A 23,810-nucleotide genomic window follows, 5' to 3' on the forward strand; every position below is an offset into this window, starting at 1 on the left:
CTGCTTGATGTGGGCCACTACTCGAGTTTGAAGTGGCAACGGTGGAAAAATGTAAACTAGGTTGAACTCCCAAGGAACCGCTAAGTCATCTGTCAGCCCTGCCTGGGGAACCCTGGATTGCGACCCATATCTGGGTAGCTTGCAATTGAGTCTGGACACCATGAGATCTATCTCCGGCGTCCCCCATTTGAGACAAATCTCCGCAAACACCTCGGGATGGAGAGACCATTCCCCCGGATGGAAGGATTACCTGCTTAGAAAATCCGCTTCCCAGTTGTCCACACCCGGATTGTGGATTGCGGAGAGTGAGCAGCTGTGGGACTCTGCCCATTCCAATATCCGAGAAACCTCCCTCATTACTAGGGAGCTTCTCGTCCCCCCCTGATGGTTGATGTAAGCCACCGAGGTAATGTTGTCTGTCTGGAACCTGATGAAGTTGAACGACCCCAGGAGAGGCCACGCCTTCAGAGCATTGTAGATCGATCAAAGTTCCAGAATATTGATCGGAAGGAGAGACTCTTCTCAAGACCACATTCCCTGTGCCATCCTGGCACCCCAAACAGCACCCTGCTAGACTCGCATCCGTGGTCACAATCTCCCAGGATGGTCTCAGGAAGGATGTCCCCTGGGACAGTTGTTGTGGACGGATCCACCAAGAAAGGGAATCCCTCGTCCAAACATCCAGAGAAATCTGTTGAGATAGATCTGAATGATCGCCCTTCCACTGTCTCAACATGCACAGCTAAATAGGTCTGAGGTGGAACCTGGCAAATGGAATGACATCGATGCTGGACACCATAAGCACAATCACCACCACTCTGAGCCACCGAGGGACTGGAGAAGGACTGAAGGGCAAAACAGGTGAACGCAATCTTTCTGCATTGCTGATCTGTGAGAAATATCTTTATTGATATAGAATCTATTATCGTTCCCAGGAACTCCACCCTGTTGCTGGGAATCAGGGAGCTCTTTTCTGAGTTTATCTTCCAACCATGAGATTAGAGTAATGAAAGAAGGGCCCTGGAGTGATCCTCTGTGAGACTGAATGACAGCACCTGGACTAGGTTGTCATCCAGATAGGGCACCACAGCAATGCCTCTGGATCTGGCGACTGCAATTAGCTCCACTTCGTAAAGACTCTCGGGTCATCGCCAGACCAAAGGGAAGGGCCACAAACTGGAAATGTTGGTCCAGAAACGCAAATCTCAGGAACCTGATGTGATCCCTGTGGATTGGCACATGAAGGTAGGCATCCTTCAAATCTATTGTTGTCATGAACTGATCCTCTTGAACTAGGGGCAGAATCGATCTGATCGTTTCTATTTTGGACGATGGAACAGCCAGAAATTTGTTTAAACATTTTAAGTCTAGAATCGGACAAAACGTGCCCTCCTTGTTTGGGACCACAAAAAGGTTTGACTGCTACCCTAGACCCCTTTCTGCTGGGGGTACTGGTACAATAACTCAGAGAGAAGAGAGATCCCTAACGCAGTCTAGAAAGGCTTCTCTCTGAGTTATGGTACCCTAGACCCCTTTCCGCTGGGGGTACTGGTACAATAACTCAGAGAGAAGAGAGATCCCTAACGCAGTCTAGAAAGGCTTTTCTATTTTCTGGTCTGGAAGACAGATTTGACAGGAGGAATCTGCCCCTGGGCGATGAGATCTGAACCCTATCCTGTATCCCTGGGCGGCAACCTCCAGAACCCAAGGGTCCTGAACATCTTGCAACCAGGCCTCTGAGAAGAGAGATAATCTGCCCCCTACTTGGTCCGGAGACCGGTCAGGGGCCGCCCCTTCATGCCGACTTCTTGTTCTGCTTGGACTTATTCCAAGACTGAGCTGGTTTCCAAGTACCCTTGGACTGATCCGCTTTTGCGGCGGGCTGCTGGCGCTGGGCCTTGTCCGCATGAAAGGTACCAAAAGTAGATCCCTTAGGCTTAATCTTTTTATCCTGCGGTAGGAAAGCGCCCTTGCCTCCCGTAACCGTGGATATGATCGAGTCCAATCCTGGACCGAACAGGATCTTTCCCTGAAACGGAAGGGATAGAAGTCTGGACTTAGAGGTCATTTCCACAGGCCATGACTTTAGCCACAGAGCCCTGCGGGCTAATATGGAAAAACCTGACACTTTTGCGTTCAGGCGAATCATTTGCATATTGGCATCACAGATAAAAGAATTAGCGACCCTCAAGGCCTTAATTCTCTCCTGTATCTCGTCGAGGGGAGTCTCCCTCTTGACCATGTCAGACAGAGACTCGCACTAATATGTCGCATCTTCTGCAACTGCAGCTACCGCCTCTGCCGGCTGAAAAACAAACCCCGTGTGTTGGAACATCTTTCTTAACATGTTCTTCAGCTTCTTATCCATGGGCTCTTTAAATGACGAACTATCCTCAAGAGGAATCGGTGTCTGCTTTGCTAGCGTAGAGATAGCACCATCCACCTTAGGGACAGTCCTCCATAGCTCGAGCTGAGAGTCTGGGATGGGGAACAGCTTATTAAAGGAAGAAGAAGGGGAAAAGGAAGAACCTAATCTCTCCCATTCATTCTTAATAATGTTAGCCATCTTAACAGGAGCCGGGAAGGCCTGAGGTACCACCCTGTCCTCATACACTTTATCAAGCTTAGGAATTGAAGGTTTCTCTGGTAGTTTTGGTTCTGGAACCTCAAGGGTAGAAAGAACCTGCTGCAGCAAAAAGCGCAACTTTTTCATCCTAAACCTAAAGTCAGGCTCCTCTGCAGTGGGAACTTTAGATGACATGGATTCCGACCCAGAAGGAACGTCCTCTGAAGAGTCGGAGTCATCCTTTTCAGTGGATAATCTTTCAGAGATATCCATTGAAGTATAGTACCCCTGGGCCGGATCGCCATATTTTACCTTGTGCTTGGCAGAACGTGGTAAGGTACTTATCAAATTAAAGACTGCCGTTTGCAGTTGATCCGCAAAATCTGACGGCCAACTGATCTCTCCCATAGGAGAAATAGACATGCCCTGGGGCGTCGCATGTGTACTCGGAGATGTATGTAGGGAACGCACCTCACAGGACGGGGAGCCCTCAGAGGTGGATGGCTCAGTAGTACTAGACATCCTTTTCTTTCTAGATGCCGTGACTTTATCAAGGCATGTGGAACATAGCTGAGCAGGTGGATCTACCAGAACCTCCTCATAATAAACACAGGTACTAGACTTGATTAAAGATGGAGTACCCTCTAACGCGTCAGAGTCCTCCATAGCTTGCAGCTTTAGTACGGACTATGTAAAATCTAAATAAAAATGGCACCTTTGTAACCTCTAATGGCCGGGGCACTCACCACCTCCTATGACCCGGACCACGGTTACGGTTACGTCTCCTGTGCCGCTGGTAAAGCAAGGAAGTCGATAGTCCCCACCCGACAGAAGGAATGCCTCACAAGACCGTCCCTGCACTAGGGAGAAAATGTGCCAAATCTGCCGCACAAATACTCCCGGAAATGAAACTAAAGTCCACCCATTGCAAGAGTCACATCTCACACATATCGCAGCAATGACACAACAATTAATATTATGTACAAACCCCCCCTTTTCAATAATTCCTCTACCAGGGATATTAACCCTTGATTCTATAAAGATAAGAGGTTTCACACTGTGACCCTGTCTTCTGCATTATCATTATGTGTATAAAAAAATGAAAGGATCTTACCAGAATCTACGCTGTGGAACAGGAACACGGCCTCAAGTGTGACAGTGTAGTAGCATCGCTCCTGACATGGACTTTAGTGTAGAAAGCAGGCAGCGAAACTCGTCAACGCTGATTGCTTATGGAGCTGTTAATCTGAGTCGGGATGGTTTCGTAGAAAGACTCTCCCTGCATCTCCGGACTCTCTTTCACCCAAGCTCTCACTGAGAGACTGACAGGGCTACTTAAAACTCCAGTCCCACTCCAAAGAGTACTACGCTCCATAAGAGACTACTCTGAATCTTCTAACACTTCTTTGCCAACCTCCTGTTACGAAAGGCAAAGAATGACTGGGGGATGAGGGAAGTGGGGGAGGTATTTAAGCCTTTGTCTGGGGTGTCTTTGCCTCCTCCTGGTGGCCAGGTTCTTAATTCCCACAAGTAATGAATGAAGCCGTGGACTCTCCTCCCCTTTACCGGAACTATATATATATATATATATATATATATATATATATATATATATATATATATATAGGTGTGTGTCTATTTATATATATATATATATATATATATATATAAATATATATATATATATATATATATATATATATATATATGTGTGTGTGTATATACAGGGAGTGCAGAATTATTAGGCAAGTTGTATTTTTGAGGATTAATTTTATTATTGAACAACAACCATGTTCTCAATGAACCCAAAAAACTCATTAATATCAAAGCTGAATATTTTTGGAAGTAGTTTTTAGTTTGTTTTTAGTTTTAGCTATTTTAGGGGGATATCTGTGTGTGCAGGTGACTATTACTGTGCATAATTATTAGGCAACTTAACAAAAAACAAATATATACCCATTTCAATTATTTATTTTTACCAGTGAAACCAATATAACATCTCAACATTCACAAATATACATTTCTGACATTCAAAAACAAATCAGTGACCAATATAGCCACCTTTCTTTGCAAGGACACTCAAAAGCCTGCCATCCATGGATTCTGTCAGTGTTTTGATCTGTTCACCATCAACATTGCGTGCAGCAGCAACCACAGCCTCCCAGATTCTGTTCAGAGAGGTGTACTGTTTTCCCTCCTTGTAAATCTCACATTTGATGATGGACCACAGGTTCTCAATGGGGTTCAGATCAGGTGAACAAGGAGGCCATGTCATTAGATTTTCTTCTTTTATACCCTTTATTGCCAGCCACGCTGTGGAGTACTTGGACGCGTGTGATGGAGCATTGTCCTGCATGAAAATCATGTTTTTCTTGAAGGATGCAGACTTCTTCCTGCAGTAGGACTGGGAATTGAAACTGGCAGTAGGACTGGGAGTTGAGCTTGACTCCATCCTCAACCCGAAAAGGCCCCACAAGCTCATCTTTGATGATACCAGCCCAAACCAGTACTCCACCTCCACCTTGCTGGCGTCTGAGTCGGACTGGAGCTCTCTGCCCTTTACCAATCCAGCCACGGGCCCATCAAGACTCACTCTCATTTCATCAGTCCTTAAAACCTTAGAAAAATCAGTCTTGAGATATTTCTTGGCCCAGTCTTGACGTTTCAGCTTGTGTGTCTTGTTCAGTGGTGGTCGTCTTTCAGCTTTTCTTACCTTGGTCATGTCTCTGAGTATTGCACACCTTGTGCTTTTGGGCACTCCAGTGATGTTGCAGCTCTGAAATATGGCCAAACTGGTGGCAAGTGGCATCTTGGCAGCTGCACGCTTGACTTTTCTCAGTTCATGGGCAGTTATTTTGCGCCTTGGTTTTTCTACACGCTTCTTGCGACCCTGTTGACTATTTTGAATGAAACGCTTGATTGTTCGATGATCACGCTTCAGAAGCTTTGCAATTTTAAGAGTGCTGCATCCCTCTGCAAGATATCTCACTATTTTTGACTTTTCTGAGCCTGTCAAGTCCTTCTTTTGACCCATTTTGCCAAAGGAAAAGAAGTTGCCTAATAATTATGCACACCTGATATAGGGTGTTGATGTCATTAGACCACACCCCTTATCATTACAGAGATGCACATCACCTAGTATGCTTAATTGGTAGTAGGCTTTCGAGCCTATACAGCTTGGAGTAAGACAACATGCATAAAGAGGATGATGTGGTCAAAATACTAATTTGCCTAATAATTCTGCACTCCCTGTATATATATATATATATATATATATATATATATATATATGCGTATGTGTTTGTTTCTCGGTGTATGTTTGTATGTGTCTGTGTATATGTGTGCATGCTTCTCTATGTATATATTTTTGTGTGTGTCTGCATGCTTCTCTGTGTGTAAGTATGCACTCACCTATTCAATTGCTCGGTAACACAAACTGCCAATCAGCCAATCACATGGCAGCAACTTATTGTATTTAGGCATCTAGACTTGGTGAAGATGACTTGTTGAAGTTCAAACCGAGCATCATAATGGGGAAGAAATGAGTTTTAAATGAATTTGAACGTGGCATGGTTGTTGGTGTCAGACGGCCTGGTCTGAGTATTTAAAAACTGCTGATCTACTGGGATTTTCACGCACAACCATCTGTAGGGATTACAGAGAATGGTCCAAAAAAGAGAAAATATCCAGTGAGCGGCAGTTGTGTGGACGAAAATGCCTTGTTGATGTCAGAGGAGAATGGGCAGACTAATGGTGTGGGGGAAAATTTCTTGGCACACTTGGGCCCATTAGTACCAATTGAGCATTGTTTTAACAACACAGCCTACCTGAGTATTATTACTGACCATGTCCATCTTTTTATGAGTGTATCCATCTTCTGTTGGCTACTTCCAGCAGGATAATGCACCATGTCACAAAGCTCAAATAATTTCAAACTGGTTTCTTGAACTTGACAATACGTTCACTGTCCTCCAATGGCCTCCACAGTCACCAAATCTCAATCCAATAGAGCACTTTTGGAAAGTGGTGGAACGGGAGATTGGCATCATGGATGTGCAGCCGACAAATTTGCAGCAACTGTGTGATGCTATCATATCAATATGGAACAAAATGTCAAAAATGTCTGAGGAATGTTTACAACACATTGTTGAATCTATGCCATGAAGAATTAAGGCAGTTCTGAAGGCAAAAGAGGGTCCAAACCGGTACTTGCAAGGCGTACCTAATAAAGTGGCCTGTGAGTGAATGTGTGTGTGTGTGTGTATATATATATATATATATATATATATATATATATATACATACACACACACATTCAGCTCTTTTAAGAGTGCCCAATAAATCCCTAATCTAATAAAAAAATAAAAAAAAGCCTAAGTCTAACCCCCAAATAGGTACTCACCGTTCCTGAAGTCCGGTGGAGAAGGTCCTGTTCCAGGTGGTGAAGTCTTCTTCCAAGCAGCCGACATCTTCTTCCAAGCGGGACCTCTTCCTTCTTCATCCAGGACCAAGCCGACGCAGAGCGGAGATGAGCGCGGAGCAGGACTGGCGACCGTGGAGCCATGGAGCATGAAGAATCCGCTTCGTATGATCGCCGCCGTACACTGAATAGTGAATTCAAGGTACACGTTAAAATATGGCGTCCCTTGCATTCCTATTGGCCGATTTGATTAATCAAATTCAAATCAGGCAATAGGTTGAGAGCTACTGTAATCCTATTGGCTGATTTGAACAGGGGTTTTACTGTTAGAGGGGGGACTTAGTATTTTTTTTTTTTTTTTTTTTTTTTTTTAAAAATTTTTATTTTAGAAGAAAAGAGTACACTTACAGTGGAAAAAAAAAAAAACCCATAACATTGTCCATAAAGATACTCAGACATTTCGTACAATTTAACCATATGAAGCAAGCTATTAGAGGTGAATTGTCCGTAACGGGGAGATTCTTGTTAATAATGTTGGGGAAACACCCCAAGATATGGATACAATAAACAGGCACGGTGTAGGATTGGAATAGTTCATATAAGTAAGAGGTGGTACATACCGTTGTGGCCTGGTTTTGCAATAGTTCATATTACCAGTCGGAGATGTAGAAAGGTTATCTCTGCATAAGAAGAGCACTCCTCACAAACAATAACAACTTAAAGAACTTAATAATTCAGAACATATGCCTATTCCGGCAAAGACACAATAAGAAAGGAAGAAAAGAGAAAAGGAAAGGGGACAAAAAGAAAGGTGGGTAAAGAGAGAGGGAAAAGGGCGAAGAAGAAAAAAGAAGGGGGAGGAGGGAAGGGTTTTTGATGAATTTTGAGAAGTGGTCTAGAAAGGGCGGCCCGCCTCGAAGCTTCAGAGACAATTAGGCTATCTGTGAGTGAAGAAGAGTCTGCCAGTAAAATTGTATGTTATGGTAGAAGGCAAGACTGCCATTCTTAAGGTATACATATTCTTCAATCTCTAGCAGCTCAGATGTATTGTGCAACCATTCCTGCCTAGTTGGAATCTGGGCAGATTTCCATTTGCGTGCAATAAGTAATTTGGCTCCGTTTAAGCTATATTGGAGGAGTTTCCACTTGAATTTGCATATTTTCTTTGGTTTGTAATTTAGAAGGGCTGTAGTTGGGGGTAGTTCGAATTGTTCTCCCATAATAACTTTCAGGCTATTTATAACGCTTTCCCAAAATGGGAATAGTTTCGGGCAGTGCCACCAAATATGAGCCATTGTGCCAGGAGACCCACAACCTCTCCAACATGTAGCGTTAGATTGAGGGTATATCCTTTTGAGCCTATCAGGGGTAAGATACCATCGAAACAGAACCTTATGATTAAGCTCCAGTATTCTAGGGGAGGAGGAGGACTTGGCAGAGTTGTAAAATATGTTGTCCCATTGCTCTTTGGGGATAGTGATTCCCAAGTCGGTTTGCCAGTGAGAGTCATAAGAGGGTGTGGGTAGGCTAAGGGTGTCGTCTAACAGTCTTTTTGTTATAGACAATGAACCTCTGGGCGTCACTCCCTCCAGACAGAGTCTTTCAAATTTCGTCAATTCTCTCAATAAGTCCTGTTTATAGGGTGATGAGGCCAGTAAGTGTGTAAGTTGAGCGTATTTTAGCCACCGAGAGAATGTTCCACCTGCCAATTCTGTAAGTTGTGTTCTCTGTTTCAGTTTCCCACCCCCTGTCAGGTAAGTGAACGGTATCGTTGGGCCTGTATCTGGGGAATAGGATTCATTCGGGATGAGTCCCTTATGGAATTCCGCGTTAATCGGAATAGGTGTCATTGGTGAGATGTATGTCGTGAGACCTTTGGTTTTAAGTCTTATAGTATCCCAAGTTCGGAAATAATGAGCGTAGAGAGGGGAAGCTTTGGATAATATGGGTCTACTTAGTTGTTTGATCCAGCACAGTGGTCCTATTACGGGTGAACTCAGCAGGACTTAGTATTTTTTAAGTTAAAAGAGCTGTTTAACTTAGGGCAATGCCCTGCAAAAGGGGCTATTGGTAGTTTAGTATTAGATTATGGGGAGTTTTTATTTTGGGGGGCTTTTTATTTTCATAGGGATTAGGTTTAATTTTTTTATTTTTGATAATTTGGTTTTTTATTATCATTTTTTGTAATCTTAGATTAATTTTTAATTTTTTTATTTTTAAGTAATGTTAGCTTTTTTATTTTAATTATATTAATATACTTTTTACCTCGTATCTAAGCCTCTACAGCATGCTCCTTATCTTTTATATTAATATACTTTTTACCTCTGTGATTACCTTGTATCTAAGCCTCTTCAGACTGCTCCTTATCTCAGTTATATTAATATACTTTTTACCTCTGTGATTACCTTGTATCTAAGCCTCTGCAGACTGCCCCTTATCTCAGTTATATTAATATACTATTTACCTCTGTGATTACCCTGTATCTAAGCCTCTGCAGATGCCCCTTATCTCAGTTATATTAATATACTTCTTACCTCTGTGATTACCTTGTATCTAAGCCTCTGCAGACTGCTCCTTATCTCAGTTATATTAATATACTTTTACCTCTGTGATTACTTTGTATCTAAGCCTCTGCAGACTGCTCCTTATCTCAGTTATATTAATATACTTTTTACCTCTGTGATTATCTTGTATCTAAACCTCTGCAGACTGCTCCTTATCTCAGTTATATTAATATACTTTTTATCTCTGTGATTGCCCCTTATCTCAGTTATATTAATATACTTTTTACCTCTGTGATTATCTTGTATCTAAGCCTCTGCAGACTGCTCCTTATCTCAGTTATATTAATATACTTTTTACCTCTGTGATTGCCCCTTATCTCAGTTATATTAATATACTTTTTACCTCTGTGATTATCTTGTATCTAAGCCTCTGCAGACTGCTCCTTATCTAAGTTATATTGATACACTTTTTACCTCTGTGGTTACCTTGTATCTAAGCCTCTGCACACTGCTCCTTATCTCAGTTATATTAATATACTTTTTATCTCTGTGATTGCCCCTTATCTCAGTTATATTAATATACTTTTTACCTCTGTGATTACCTTGTATGTAAGCCTCTGCAGACTGCCCCTTATCTCAGTTATATTAATATACTTTTTACCTCTGTGATTATCTTGTATCTAAGCCTCTGCAGACTGCTCCTTATCTCAGTTATATTAATACACTTTTTACCTCTGTGATTACCCTGTATCTAAGCCTCTGCACACTGCTCCTTATCGCAGTTATATTAATATACTTTTTACCTCTGTGATTACCTTGTATCTAAGCCTCTGCAGACTGCTCCTTATCTCAGTTATATAAATATACTTTTTATCTCTGTGATTGCCCCTTATCTCAGTTATATTAATATACTTTTTACCTCTGTGATTACCTTGTATGTAAGCCTCTGCAGACTGCCCCTTATCTCAGTTATATTAATATACTTTTTACCTCTGTGATTATCTTGTATCTAAGCCTCTGCAGACTGCTCCTTATCTCAGTTATATTAATATACTTTTTATCTCTGTGATTGCCCCTTATCTCAGTTATATTAATATACTTTTTACCTCTGTGATTACCTTGTATGTAAGCCTCTGCAGACTGCCCCTTATCTCAGTTATATTAATATACTTTTTACCTCTGTGATTATCTTGTATCTAAGCCTCTGCAGACTGCTCCTTATCTCAGTTATATTAATACACTTTTTACCTCTGTGATTACCCTGTATCTAAGCCTCTGCACACTGCTCCTTATCGCAGTTATATTAATATACTTTTTACCTCTGTGATTACCTTGTATCTAAGCCTCTGCAGACTGCTCCTTATCTCAGTTATATAAATATACTTTTTACCTCTGTGATTACCTTGTATCTAAGCCTCTGCACACTGCTCCTTATCGCAGTTATATTAATATACTTTTTACCTCTGTGATTACCTTGTATCTAAGCCTCTGCAGACTGCTCCTTATCGCAGTTATATTAATATACTTTTTACCTCTGTGATTACCTTGTATCTAAGCCTCTGCAGACTGCCCCCTTATCTCAGTTATATTAATATACTTATTACCTCTGTGATTACCCTGTATCTAAGCCTCTGCACACTGCTCCTTATCTCAGTTATATTAATATACGTTTTACCTCTGTGATTACCTTGTATCTAAGCCTCTGCACACTGCTCCTTATCGCAGTTATATTAATATACTTTTTACCTCTGTGATTACCTTGTCAGGCCACACTGGAAGTATTAACAGCGCAACTTGGTAGAGAGGTGGATATATAGTGGTAGAGTTAAAACAAGAGGGATATTAAAAATAAATTAAAACAACTAAAAAATGTAATTGATAATGCAACCACTAAAAATCAATGTAAAATATAAAGTGAGAAATACACATACAAATTAACATATCTAAGCCTCTGCAGACTGCCCCTTATCTCAGTTATATTAATATACTATTTACCTCTGTGATTACCTTGTATCTAAGCCTCTGCAGATGCCACTTATCTCAGTTATATTAATATACTTCTTACCTCTGTGATTACCTTGTATCTAAGCCTCTGCAGACTGCTCCTTATCTCAGTTATATTAATATACTTTTACCTCTGTGATTACTTTGTATCTAAGCCTCTGCAGACTGCTCCTTATCTCAGTTATATTAATATACTTTTTACCTCTGTGATTATCTTGTATCTAAACCTCTGCAGACTGCTCCTTATCTCAGTTATATTAATATACTTTTTATCTCTGTGATTGCCCCTTATCTCAGTTATATTAATATACTTTTTACCGCTGTGGTTACCTTGTATCTAAGCCTCTGCACACTGCTCCTTATCGCAGTTATATTAATATACTTTTTACCTCTGTGATTATCTTGTATCTAAGCCTCTGCAGACTGCTCCTTATCTCAGTTATATTAATATACTTTTTATCTCTGTGATTGCCCCTTATCTCAGTTATATTAATATACTTTTTACCTCTGTGATTACCTTGTATGTAAGCCTCTGCAGACTGCCCCTTATCTCAGTTATATTAATATACTTTTTACCTCTGTGATTATCTTGTATCTAAGCCTCTGCAGACTGCTCCTTATCTCAGTTATATTAATACACTTTTTACCTCTGTGATTACCCTGTATCTAAGCCTCTGCAGACTGCCCCTTATCTCAGTTATATTAATATACTATTTACCTCTGTGATTACCTTGTATCTAAGCCTCTGCAGATGCCACTTATCTCAGTTATATTAATATACTTCTTACCTCTGTGATTACCTTGTATCTAAGCCTCTGCAGACTGCTCCTTATCTCAGTTATATAAATATACTTTTTACCTCTGTGATTACCTTGTATCTAAGCCTCTGCACACTGCTCCTTATCGCAGTTATATTAATATACTTTTTACCTCTGTGATTACCTTGTATCTAAGCCTCTGCAGACTGCCCCCTTATCTCAGTTATATTAATATACTTATTACCTCTGTGATTACCCTGTATCTAAGCCTCTGCACACTGCTCCTTATCTCAGTTATATTAATATACGTTTTACCTCTGTGATTACCTTGTATCTAAGCCTCTGCACACTGCTCCTTATCGCAGTTATATTAATATACTTTTTACCTCTGTGATTACCTTGTCAGGCCACACTGGAAGTATTAACAGCGCAACTTGGTAGAGAGGTGGATATATAGTGGTAGAGTTAAAACAAGAGGGATATTAAAAATAAATTAAAACAACTAAAAAATTTAATTGATAATGCAACCACTAAAAATCAATGTAAAATATAAAGTGAGAAATACACATACAAATTAACATACATTCATACATATAAACATAAATGAAATCCAAATGTTTAAAAAACAGTTGATCTGGCTGAATAGATATTACCCAATACTGGGGAGAGTCCTTAGGAGCATTCAAATAGAATAGTGCTTTCTGAGGTAGTTTATAATGCCAGCTCCTAATAACCGTCCTGATGAGGTGCAGCTACTTCCACTACTACTTTACTTTTCTCGCCATGTGATTACCTTGTATTTAACCCTCTGCAGACTGCCCCTTATCTCCGTTATATTAATATACTTTTTACCTCTTTGATTACCCTGTAGCTAAGCCTCTGCAGACTGCTCCTTATCTCAGTTATATCAATGTACAATTTACCTCTGTGATTACCTTGTACCTAAGCCTGTGCAGACGGCCCCCATTATCTCAGTTCTTTTGACAGACTTGCATTTAAGACAATCAGTGCTGACTCATAAGTAACTCCACGGGAGTGAGTACAATGCTACCTATATAGCACACATAAACTAGCGCTGTCTAGCTGTGAAAAACTGTCAAAATGCACTGAGATAAGAGGTGGCCTTCAAAGGCTAAGAAATTAGCATATAAGCCTACCTAGGTTTAGCTTTCAACAAAGAATACAAAGAGTACAAAGTAAAATGGTGCTAAAAGTAAATTGGAAAATTATTTAAAATGACATCATCTATCTGAATCATGAAAGTTTAATTTTGACTTGACTGTCCCTTTATGGCGCATTCTTGCTTATAAAATACGCTCTGTCCATTACCATTAAACTATAAACTATAAAGCTTCACTGATGTCTGAATATTATAAAAAGCCCAGATCCCAATGCACAATTTCTAATTAAAACGACCCTTTGATTTGTTGGGTTCAGACATCAAAGTATATGATAACTGCTGGCTTCTTGTCTGCTGAAGAGAGATTTTTTGTGTAATTATTTTGCTATCCAGGGAGAATGTTATTTAAATCTCTCCCAATTTTGCCATATTACAGGTTTATACTGTGTCACACTGGCAGCAACTGTGACACACCACTTGGAGTTTATTTTCCAGATCACATTTTGCATCATCATTTTTACACCAGACAGAGGGTCTGACCGTGGCCGTGATTTGGATTTCTCCCCTAAAGTTTAGCTAGGCATTGGCGATTTTAAAGCGGACAGTTTAAGTGCTTACAGAACATTTATTATGTATACAAATCGTTTGCAGTGTGAAACTTAAAGGGCCGGTAAATATAGTAGTTTTGCATAATCGACAAATGCATGATAAAAAGACAATGCAATAGCATTTAGTCTGAACTTCAAATGAGTAGTAGATTTTGTTCTGACAAATTTCAAAGTTATGTACATTTCCACTCCTGTATCATGTGACAGCCATCATCCAATCACAAATGCATATACATGTAGTCTGTGAATTCTTGCACATGCTCAGTAGGAGCTGGGATCTCAAAAAGTGTAAATATAAAAAAACTGTGCACATTTTCACCTAGATTTAGAGTTCTGCGTTAGCCGTCAAAACCAGCGTTAGGGGGTCCTAACACTGGTTTTTACCGCCTGCTAGTATTTAGAGTCAGTCAGGAAAGGGTCTAACGCTCACTTTCCAGCCGCGACTTTTCCATACCGCAGATCCCCTACGCCAATTGCGTATCCTATCTTTTCAATGGGATCTTTCTAACGCCAGTATTTAGAGTCTTGGCTGAAGTGAGCGTTAGAAATCTAACGACAAGACTCCAGCTGCAGAAAAAAGCCAGGAGTTAAGAGCTTTCTGGGCTAACGCCGGTTCATAAAGCTCTTAGCTACTGTGCTCTAAAGTACACTAACACCCATAAACTACCTATGTACCCCTAAACCGAGGCCCCCCCACATCGCCGCCACTCTATTAAATTTTTTTAACCCCTAATCTGCCGACCGCACACCGCCGCAGCCTACATTATCCCTATGTACCCCTAATCTGCTGCTCCTAACACCGCCGACACCTACATAATATTTATTAACCCCTAATCTGCCCCCCCCCCCCATGTCGCCGCTACCTTACCTACAATTATTAACCCCTAATCTGCCGACCGGACCTCACCTCTACTCTAATAAATGTATTAACCCCTAAAGCTAAGTCTAACCCTAACACCCCCCCTAAGTTAAATATAATTTTTATCTAACAAAATAAAATAAATCTTATTAAATAAATTATTCCCATTTAAAGCTAAATACTTACCTGTAAAATAAACCCTAATATAGCTACAATATAAATAATAATTATATTGTAGCTATTTTAGGATTAATATTTATTTTACAGGCAACTTTGTATTTATTTTAACCAGGTACAATAGCTATTAAATAGTTAATAACTATTTAATAGCTACCTAGTTAAAATAATTACAAAATTACCTGTAAAATAAATCCTAACCTAAGTTACAATTAAACCTAACACTACACTATCATTAAATAAATTAAAGTACAAAAAATAAAAAAAGAACTAAGTTACAAAAAATAAAAAAATAATTTACAAACATTATAAAAATATTATAACAATTTTAAGCTAATTACACCTACTCTAAGCCCCCTAATAAAATAACAAAGCCCCCCAAAATAAAAAAATGCCCTACCCTATTCTAAAATAAAAATTGAAAAGCTCTTTTACCTTACCAGCCCTTAAAAGGGCCTTTTGCGGGGCATGCCCCAAAGAATTCTGCTCTTTTGCCTGTAAAAAAAACCGTACAACATTACAACCCACCACCCACATACCCCTAATCTAACCCAAACCCCCCTTAAATAAACCTAACACTACCCCCCTGAAGATCTTCCTACCTTGAGTTGTCTTCACTCAGCAGAGCCGAATTCTTCATCCAATCCGGGCGATGTCTTCATCCAAGCGGGGGCTGAAGAGGTCCATCATCCGGCTAAAGTCTTCATCCAAGCGGGGGCTGAAGAGGTCCATCAACCGGCTGAAGTCTTCATCCAAGCGGGGGCTGAAGAGGTCCATCATCCGGCTGAAGTCTTCTATCAAGTGGCATCTTCAATCTTCCGGCTCCATCTTCATCCCGCCGACGCGGAACATCCTTCCTCCACGACGAACTCCTGACGAATGAAGGTTCCTTTAAGGGACGTCATCCAAGATGGCGTCCCTCGAATTCCAATTGGCTGATAGGATTCTATCAGCCAATCGGAATTAAGGTAGGAAAATTCTGATTGGCTGATGGAATCAGCCAATCAGATTCAAGTTCAATCCGATTGGCTGATCCAATCAGCCAATCAGATTGAGCTTGCTGTTCCGATTAGCCAATAGAATGCGAGCTCAATCTGATCGGCTGATCCAATCAGCCAATCGTATTGAACTTGAATCTGATTGGCTGATTCAATCAGCCAATCAGAATTTTCCTACCTTAATTCCGATTGGCTGATAGAATCCTATCAGCCAATTGGAATTCGAGGGACGCCATCTTGGATGACGTCCCTTAAAGGAACCTTAATTAGTCGGGAGTTCGTCGTGGAGGAAGAATGTTCCGCGTCGGCGGGATGAAGATGGAGCCGGAAGAAAGAAGATTGAAGATGCCGCTTGATAGAAGACTTCAGCCGGATGATGGACCTCTTCAGCCCCTGCTTGGATGAAGACTTCAGCCGGATGATGGACCTCTTCAGCCCCCGCTTGGATGAAGACTTCAGCCGGATGGGTTATAATGTTGGGGGGGGGGGTATTGTATGTTTTTTTTACAGGCAAAAGAGCAGAATTCTTTGGGACATGCCCCGCAAAAGGCCCTTTTAAGGGCTGGTAAGGTAATAGAGCTGGTATCTTTTAAATGTAGAATAGGGTAGGGCATTTTTTTTATTTTGGGGTGCTTTGTTATTTTATTAGGGGGCTTAGAGTAGGTGTAATTAGCTTAAAATTGTTGTAATATTTTTATAATATTTGTAAATAATTTTTTTATTTTTTGTAACAGTTCTTTTTTTATTTTTTGTACTTTAGTTAGTGTATTTATTTGTAGGTATTTGTATTTAATTTATTTATTGATAGCGTAGTGTTATGTTTAATTGTAACTTAGGTTAGGATTTATTTTACAGGTAATTTTGTAATTATTTTAACTAGGTAGCTATTAAATAGTTATTAACTATTTAATAGCTATTGTACCTAGTTAAAATAAATACAAAGTTGCCTGTAAAATAAATATTAATCCTAAAATAGCTACAATATAATTATTATTTATATTGTAGCTATATTAGGGTTTATTTTACAGGTAAGTATTTAGCTTTAAATAGGAATAATTTATTTAATAAGATTTATTTTATTTTGTTGGATAAAAATTATATTTAACTTAGGGGGGTGTTAGACTTAGCTTTAGGGGTTAATACATTTATTAGAGTAGCGGTGAGGTCCGGTCGGCAGATTAGGCGTTAATAATTGTAGGTAGGTAGCGGCGACGTTGGGGGGGGGGGGCAGATTAGGGGGTAATAAATATAATATAGGGGTCGGCGGGGGTTAGGGGAAACAGATTAGGGGCTCATAGGGATAACGTAGGTTGCGGCGGTGTACGGAGCGGCAGATTAGGGGTTAAAAATAATATGCAGGGGTCAGTGATTAATTAGTGGTTAATAAGTGTAAGGCTAGGGGTGTTTAGACTCGGGGTACATGTTAGGGTGTTAGGTGCAGACTTAGGGAGTGTTTCCCCATAGGAAACAATGGGGCTGCGTTAGGAGCTGAACGCTGCTTTTTTGCAGGTGTTAGGTTTTTTTCCAGCTCAAACGGCCCCATTGTTTGCACGTTTTTGAAGCTGGCCGCGTCCGTAAGACCCGCTGGTATTGAGAGTTGCAGTGGCGGTAAATTATGTTCTACGCTCCCTTTTTGGAGTCTAACGCAGCCCTTCTGTGAACTCTAAAACCAGCGGTATTTAAAAGGTGCGGGGGAAAAAATACACACGTAGCTAACGCACCCCTTTGGCCGCAGAACTCTAAATCTAGCTGTAAGTTAATGGAGTTAAATTGGAAAGTTTTTTAAAATCGCTGCTCTCTGAATCATTACAATTGAGCACTATATTCTGCAATCACTGCTGCCCCCTAGTGATTTTGCAAATGTATAACATTGTTAAAAGTATTCTTGCAAACAGCTGCCATACAGTGGTCCAAACACGTGTGTACTCCTGAGCCTGCCTACCTGTTTTTCAAAAAAGTTACAGAGAACAAAGATTATTATTTGTTTATGTTCTATCTGAATCCTGAAAGAAACCTTCTGGGTTTTATGTCCCTTTAATTGCTGATATATATTATGAATAAATACATCAGCTCGTTTCATGGTATGTTTCTATAAGTTGCTCTTGTTACATTGTTAACAATAAAATGAATATATAATAAAGATCTGATATGTATTGTCTTTCTATAACAATGTGTCATAAGGGGATTTGTTACGTACAATGAATACTGAATTAGAAAAAAAAACACTGTAAAATAAAAATAACCTTTGCTACGTAATCATCTGAATATTGGAGCAGAACCAGTTTATATCCTTAAAGGGACGGTAAAGTCAAAATTGAATGTTCACGATTCGGACGGAACATGCAGTTATAAACAACTCTACAATTTACTTCTTCAGCAAAGGATACCAGAAGAACAAAACACATTTGATAACAGGAGTAAAATTGAAAGCTGTGTAAAATTGCATGCCCTATATGAATGGTGATAGTTTAATTTTTATGTTACGACCCTTTAAATTCCCTATATTTCATTACACAATGGCACTTAAAGGGCCACTAAATCCAAAATCTTTCATGATTCAGATAGAACATACAAATTTAAACCACATTACAATTTACTTCTATTATCATTTTTTAGATATCCTTAGTTGAAGAAAAAGCAATGCACATGGTTGAGCCAATCACATGAGGCTTCTATGTGCAGCAACCAATCAGCAGCTACTGAGCATATCTAGATATGCTTTTCAGCAAAGAATATCAAGAGAATAAAACAAATTAGATAATAGAAGTAAATTAGAAAGATGTTTAAAAATGCATTCTCTTTCTAAATCATTTAAGAAAAAATGTGGGTGTCATCTCCCTTTAATGCCATGTCAGGGAATATGCAAATGTGGTGCACTTTATAAAATATTTTGTTGAAAGCTGGGGGAACCTGATATTATGTAGTATGTCGTGGGTTAATATGAGCTTCTCATACGTGGAGCTGGAGCGATGATGGTCTGCAGTCTGTTTAGACAGGACAAGTTTAATATAGACCTGCCAGTATGTAAACTGCAAGAACCTTTTTGTTTCCTCATCAGGAAGCAGCTTTTATGGAAGGATGGGGGAAAGCCTAGCTAGGTACAATACACCGGCGACTCCAAATATAGCTTTGTATAATACAGAGGGGTGTTTCATCCCAAACAAGTGTGCTTTGTAAAATGACTAAACGCAGGAAAGCCAGTGAACACGCCAGCACATAAGATAACAAGGGGCTAAAAAATACATGGAAAGCTGTATTAAGCTGTGTAAATTATTCGTCTCAGCCAATGAGCACTGTGGAGTAGTTCCAATCAGCCAGTGAACATTAATACTGCAGTATTAGTTGTGTATCAACAACATGCATTTCTAGGGGCAATATAACCGCTGAACTGAATCAAACTTTAAAAAAAAAATACTGTTTGTGTGAATAGATAGACAGACAGAGAGACAGACATATAGATAAAAACAGATAGATCTGGCACTAGCAGGGTTAACGGGCTGGCGAGCTATTGCTAAACACATTTTCTCTGTTATCATGTGCTGTAAATTGGCCCCTTGCTGCTGACAGATTTTGCTATGCTATTTTTCGCTAAAATGGTACATATTGTTTTTCTCAAACAGCCAATGCAATAGGCTATAAAGAGTCCACATTGCTATATTGTCTAGAATCGGAATTATGTATACTGTAGATAGTTTTCTTTGCATACAGCTACATTTGATGTTAAATATATACAGTGTTCTCATATAGCATTGCGCCAGCTGGGTGTATTATGAAGTAGGCTGGTGGGGCAGTAGAATACTTTACAATATTCTAACATTTTCTGTTATTTATAAATATGTTAAATTCCATAATTTAACAGAAATTAATTGAATGATAATTTGTGCAAAAAATATGGGAAAATTTAATATTAGCTCATTTTAACTTAATATTGACATTTTAGCTGGGTGGTCGGTAAAATATATCTAAACATGTGTGTAAAACTGTGTTTCTAGCATGTGTAAATATTGTGTGTGTAGTCTGAATATATCTATATACACGCTATAGGAAACCTCTGTAGGCATTTTATGCTGTAGGTTTACCAAATTGTTTATCTCTTTATACTTATTACCACAAAAAAATACTCAATTTATTTAGTTCATACAATACAATCTTCCAAGCAACTGAAAAAAAAAAAAAATGTAGGCTTACCTGATAAATACACGTGGCCAGGTACAGAAGGAAAAAACAAAAAAGTAGGAAAGGGGAAAGTGAGACAAATGAACTGCAAAACAAGTACTGCTGCCAACTGAATAGAATAACAGGGCTGGCGGAATTTAACCATAATTAATTTACCAGGTAAGCATACATGTTGTTTTCTTTATAAGATGGTGAGAGTCTACAAGATCATCACATGTGGGATCTTATACCCAAGCAGTGAAGTCCACGAGACCACCATGGCATGGGGGGGACAATACAGGCAATGCAGTATGTTACATATCAGGCACGGAATCCTGCAGTACTCTCATGTCAAAAGCAGCCTCTGAAATGGCATATATGTAAAAACGCACCCTATAGCTACCCTTGCACATGTGTCACATTACATCTCTGCCATACACAGGCCACAACTGTCACCCCCCCCAACAAGAGGGACTAAGTAGGAGCTGTGTGTAACCCACCTCCCACCCCTGTCTGAGCAAATCACCCCAATCAAGTGACAGCTAGTGGGGCAATAAAGCCTTTGTTAGCCAATTGCACATTCCTCAGTAGTTATTTGCTTTAACCCTCACTTGTTACCACCGTATCAGATATGCCCTCGAACATAATGCCCCTACAGTGTTCATTTGGTACTACCCTACCAGAGCTGCCCCCAAACATAATGCTCCCTACAGTATTCATTTGGTACTACCCTACCAGAGCTGCCCCCAAACATAATGCCCCCTACAGTGTTCCCCTTGGTACTACCCTACCTTATCTATCACAGACATAATGCAAAGACAGTGTTTCTATATATATATATATATACACATATACACACACACACGCACAAATAGTTTCTAGGTAAATTATTTCTAAAATAATGCGAATATGAGCACTAAAGAGCCATTATATATTTTATTGTACATTGAATCTATTGAGGTGAAATTATATATCACATTTACAATCCCTTTAAAGCAAGCTGAATTACCTAGTCACAAAGTCTCCTTTTCGCTATCCACAGGTATAAAGGATTTATTAAGGATTGCCCCAGCGGACAGCTTGATGCTGCAGGATTTCAGAAGATTTACAAACAGTTCTTTCCGTTCGGAGATCCCACCAAATTTGCTACTTTTGTCTTCAATGTTTTTGATGAGAACAAAGTAAGTGTATAGCACATTTGATCTTGGTGACACTGAAATGACATAATCACTACCATTTTTCTTTTTCTTTGTTATTTGTTTCCAGTTTGGGTGTGTCTAGAGCAGCCAATCAAATGTAGCAAAAATATAATAAACAAACAAGTAAAATAAAATAAATGTAACCCTTTCGGGACCGGTTTAATTTGTCTACATTGGAGCGTCCGGTCAGGGGTCGAGCCTACAATGCTAGGCACGCCCACCAGGCCCTGATCCTATTCAGGAAGCGCTGTTGGCTTCAGTAAAGCCAAACGGCTAGCACATTCCATGCCGTCCTAACTAGACTAAAGCCCAGCGCTGTTAGGATGGCATAGAACGTCGGGAAAGGGTTGAAATAATGTACCAAAAATTGTGCTATATAGAATTTTACAAAATATCATGTATATTTATACTCAGCCAGCTCTCCAATTATTTTTATTACTGTAATTACTTATTAGTTCAAAGAAACCATAACATCATACAACACCACTGTGACGATCTCCTGATACCCCGACTGGGTATCTCCGCCAAAACGATCCTGTAGCTGTAGAGCGGGAAAGTGATTATAGAAAGTAGCCCACACTAATAACCAGACAAGACCAGTATTAAAGGGAAACACGAACAGACTTTATTAGGACAAACTCACAGCTTATATACACATTTGCCATCTGATAAAAGCCTTATCCGATCAAGAAATCACCTCCCCTAGAGACAGGCTGGCGCCTCCATAGGAGCCCTAGGAATGTAGAGATCCCACATTTCGGGGTGATCCCAAGGGAGCAGCGGCTATTCCTGGGTATCATTGGATAGCCCCGGACCCCCAGATGTCACAGTCCAAAACGCGACATGATCTGTGGCTGGGGGCCGGAGGGGCAGCCTGGCAAAGGTTTACCAGCATGAGGTAGCCAGGTGACCAAACCCCAGGTTCCCTCCCTCCCTCCCTCCTAGGAATCACCCAATCCATGCCCCCCAGAGGTATAGCAAGTCCCCAAAAGAGCGGAGCTCTGGGGCAAAGGGCCTCTGGAGTGACCTAGGTTAAAGTTCAGTGGGAATCTCTAGCGAGCCCAGCCAGCGAGTAGTTCCATAAGATTCCGGCTGGGCCTCTGCAAGCTAGGAAGGGGCCAAGCAGGGCAGCGATCAGCTCTTTCAGGGCAATGTGCAATCATGGAAACTGAAAAAGGGAAACAGGGGGAACATAATGATCCATATGATGAGAGGTAGCGTGGCCTTGGCTGACTGGTATCCGTGACAACCACAAAATGAGATGTTAATCTCTTGATAGCTATAAAGGGTCATGAAACCCCATATTTGAATTGTGGGACCTCATTCTTTTAAATGAGGGGTCTTATTATATATTTCTGTGTAAGTGGTAATAAAGTTCTCTTAAGATTCACCAGAACCCCCAAAATAGAAGTATGTGTCATTGTTATGACAAACATCTGGCAGCAGGACCAATGCAGGGAAACTCATTTAAAAAAGCAGAATTGCAGCTTTCAAATAAGGGGTCTCAAGTATGTCTATGTATTGTGGGGTTCTACATTTGGAGCTTGATGCCCCTGTTGCTGCGCGAGCCTTCAGGCTCACCAAGAAACAGAAGTTATGAAGCAGCGGTCTTAAAACCGCTGCTCCATAACTTGTCCGCCTGCTCTGAAGCCGCAGACAGAAATCAAACCAATCGAATATGATTGGGTTGATTGACACCCCCTGCTAGCGCCCGATTGGCTACGAATCTGCAGGGGGCGGCATTGCACCAGCAGTTCACAAGAACTGCTGGTGCAATGATAAATGCCGACAGCGTATGCTGTCAGCATTTATCGATGTGCAGAGGATATGATACGCTACATTGTATCATGTCCGCTCGCACTATGATAAATCTACCCCATAGCCTTCTTCAAAAAACATGCCCTGAGCAAGGGCCAGTGAAACGCGGCTAACAAATGATTTTATTTCAGTTATGTAAAAATAGCCTATGCATATATCTTCTAGGGCACCTAATATATATAGCATAATAAAAATAAAACCATTAATAAGAATGCAAAGTTGTAAAACTTCCATGGAAATTGTATAACATGACTTTAGGATAAAATCTGTACAGCACACAAACTACGCATTTCACTACCTAGAAAAAACATAATTTATGCTTACCTGATAAATTTATTTCTCTTGTAGTGTATCCAGTCCACGGATAATCCATTACTTGTGGGATATTCTCCTTCCCAACAGGAAGTTGCAAGAGGATCACCCACAGCAGAGCTGCTATATAGCTCCTCCCCTAACTGTCATATCCAGTCATTCGCCTGAAAACAAACAGAGAAAGGATAAACCATAGGGTGCAGTTGTGACTGTAGTTTAATTAAAATTAGACCTGCCTTAAAAGGACAGGGCGGGCCGTGGACTGGATACACTACAAGAAAAATAAATTTATCAGGTAAGCATAAATTATGT

The 23,810-nt window shown here is 40.2% G+C and overlaps 1 protein-coding gene across 1 annotated transcript in view; it reads left to right on the top strand.

Moving 5' to 3' along the window:
• Positions 1–23,810, top strand: part of NCS1 (neuronal calcium sensor 1) — a 278,873-nt gene that overhangs the window by 205,078 nt on the left and 49,985 nt on the right. Inside the window, exon 3 of the mRNA XM_053695406.1 lies at positions 21,212–21,350. Coding sequence (XP_053551381.1) covers positions 21,212–21,350 — 139 coding nt within the window. The remainder of the gene's footprint in view (positions 1–21,211; positions 21,351–23,810) is intronic.

Source organism: Bombina bombina, chromosome 12, assembly GCF_027579735.1.
Source record: "Bombina bombina isolate aBomBom1 chromosome 12, aBomBom1.pri, whole genome shotgun sequence".
In the NCBI taxonomy this organism is placed as follows: domain Eukaryota; kingdom Metazoa; phylum Chordata; class Amphibia; order Anura; family Bombinatoridae; genus Bombina; species Bombina bombina.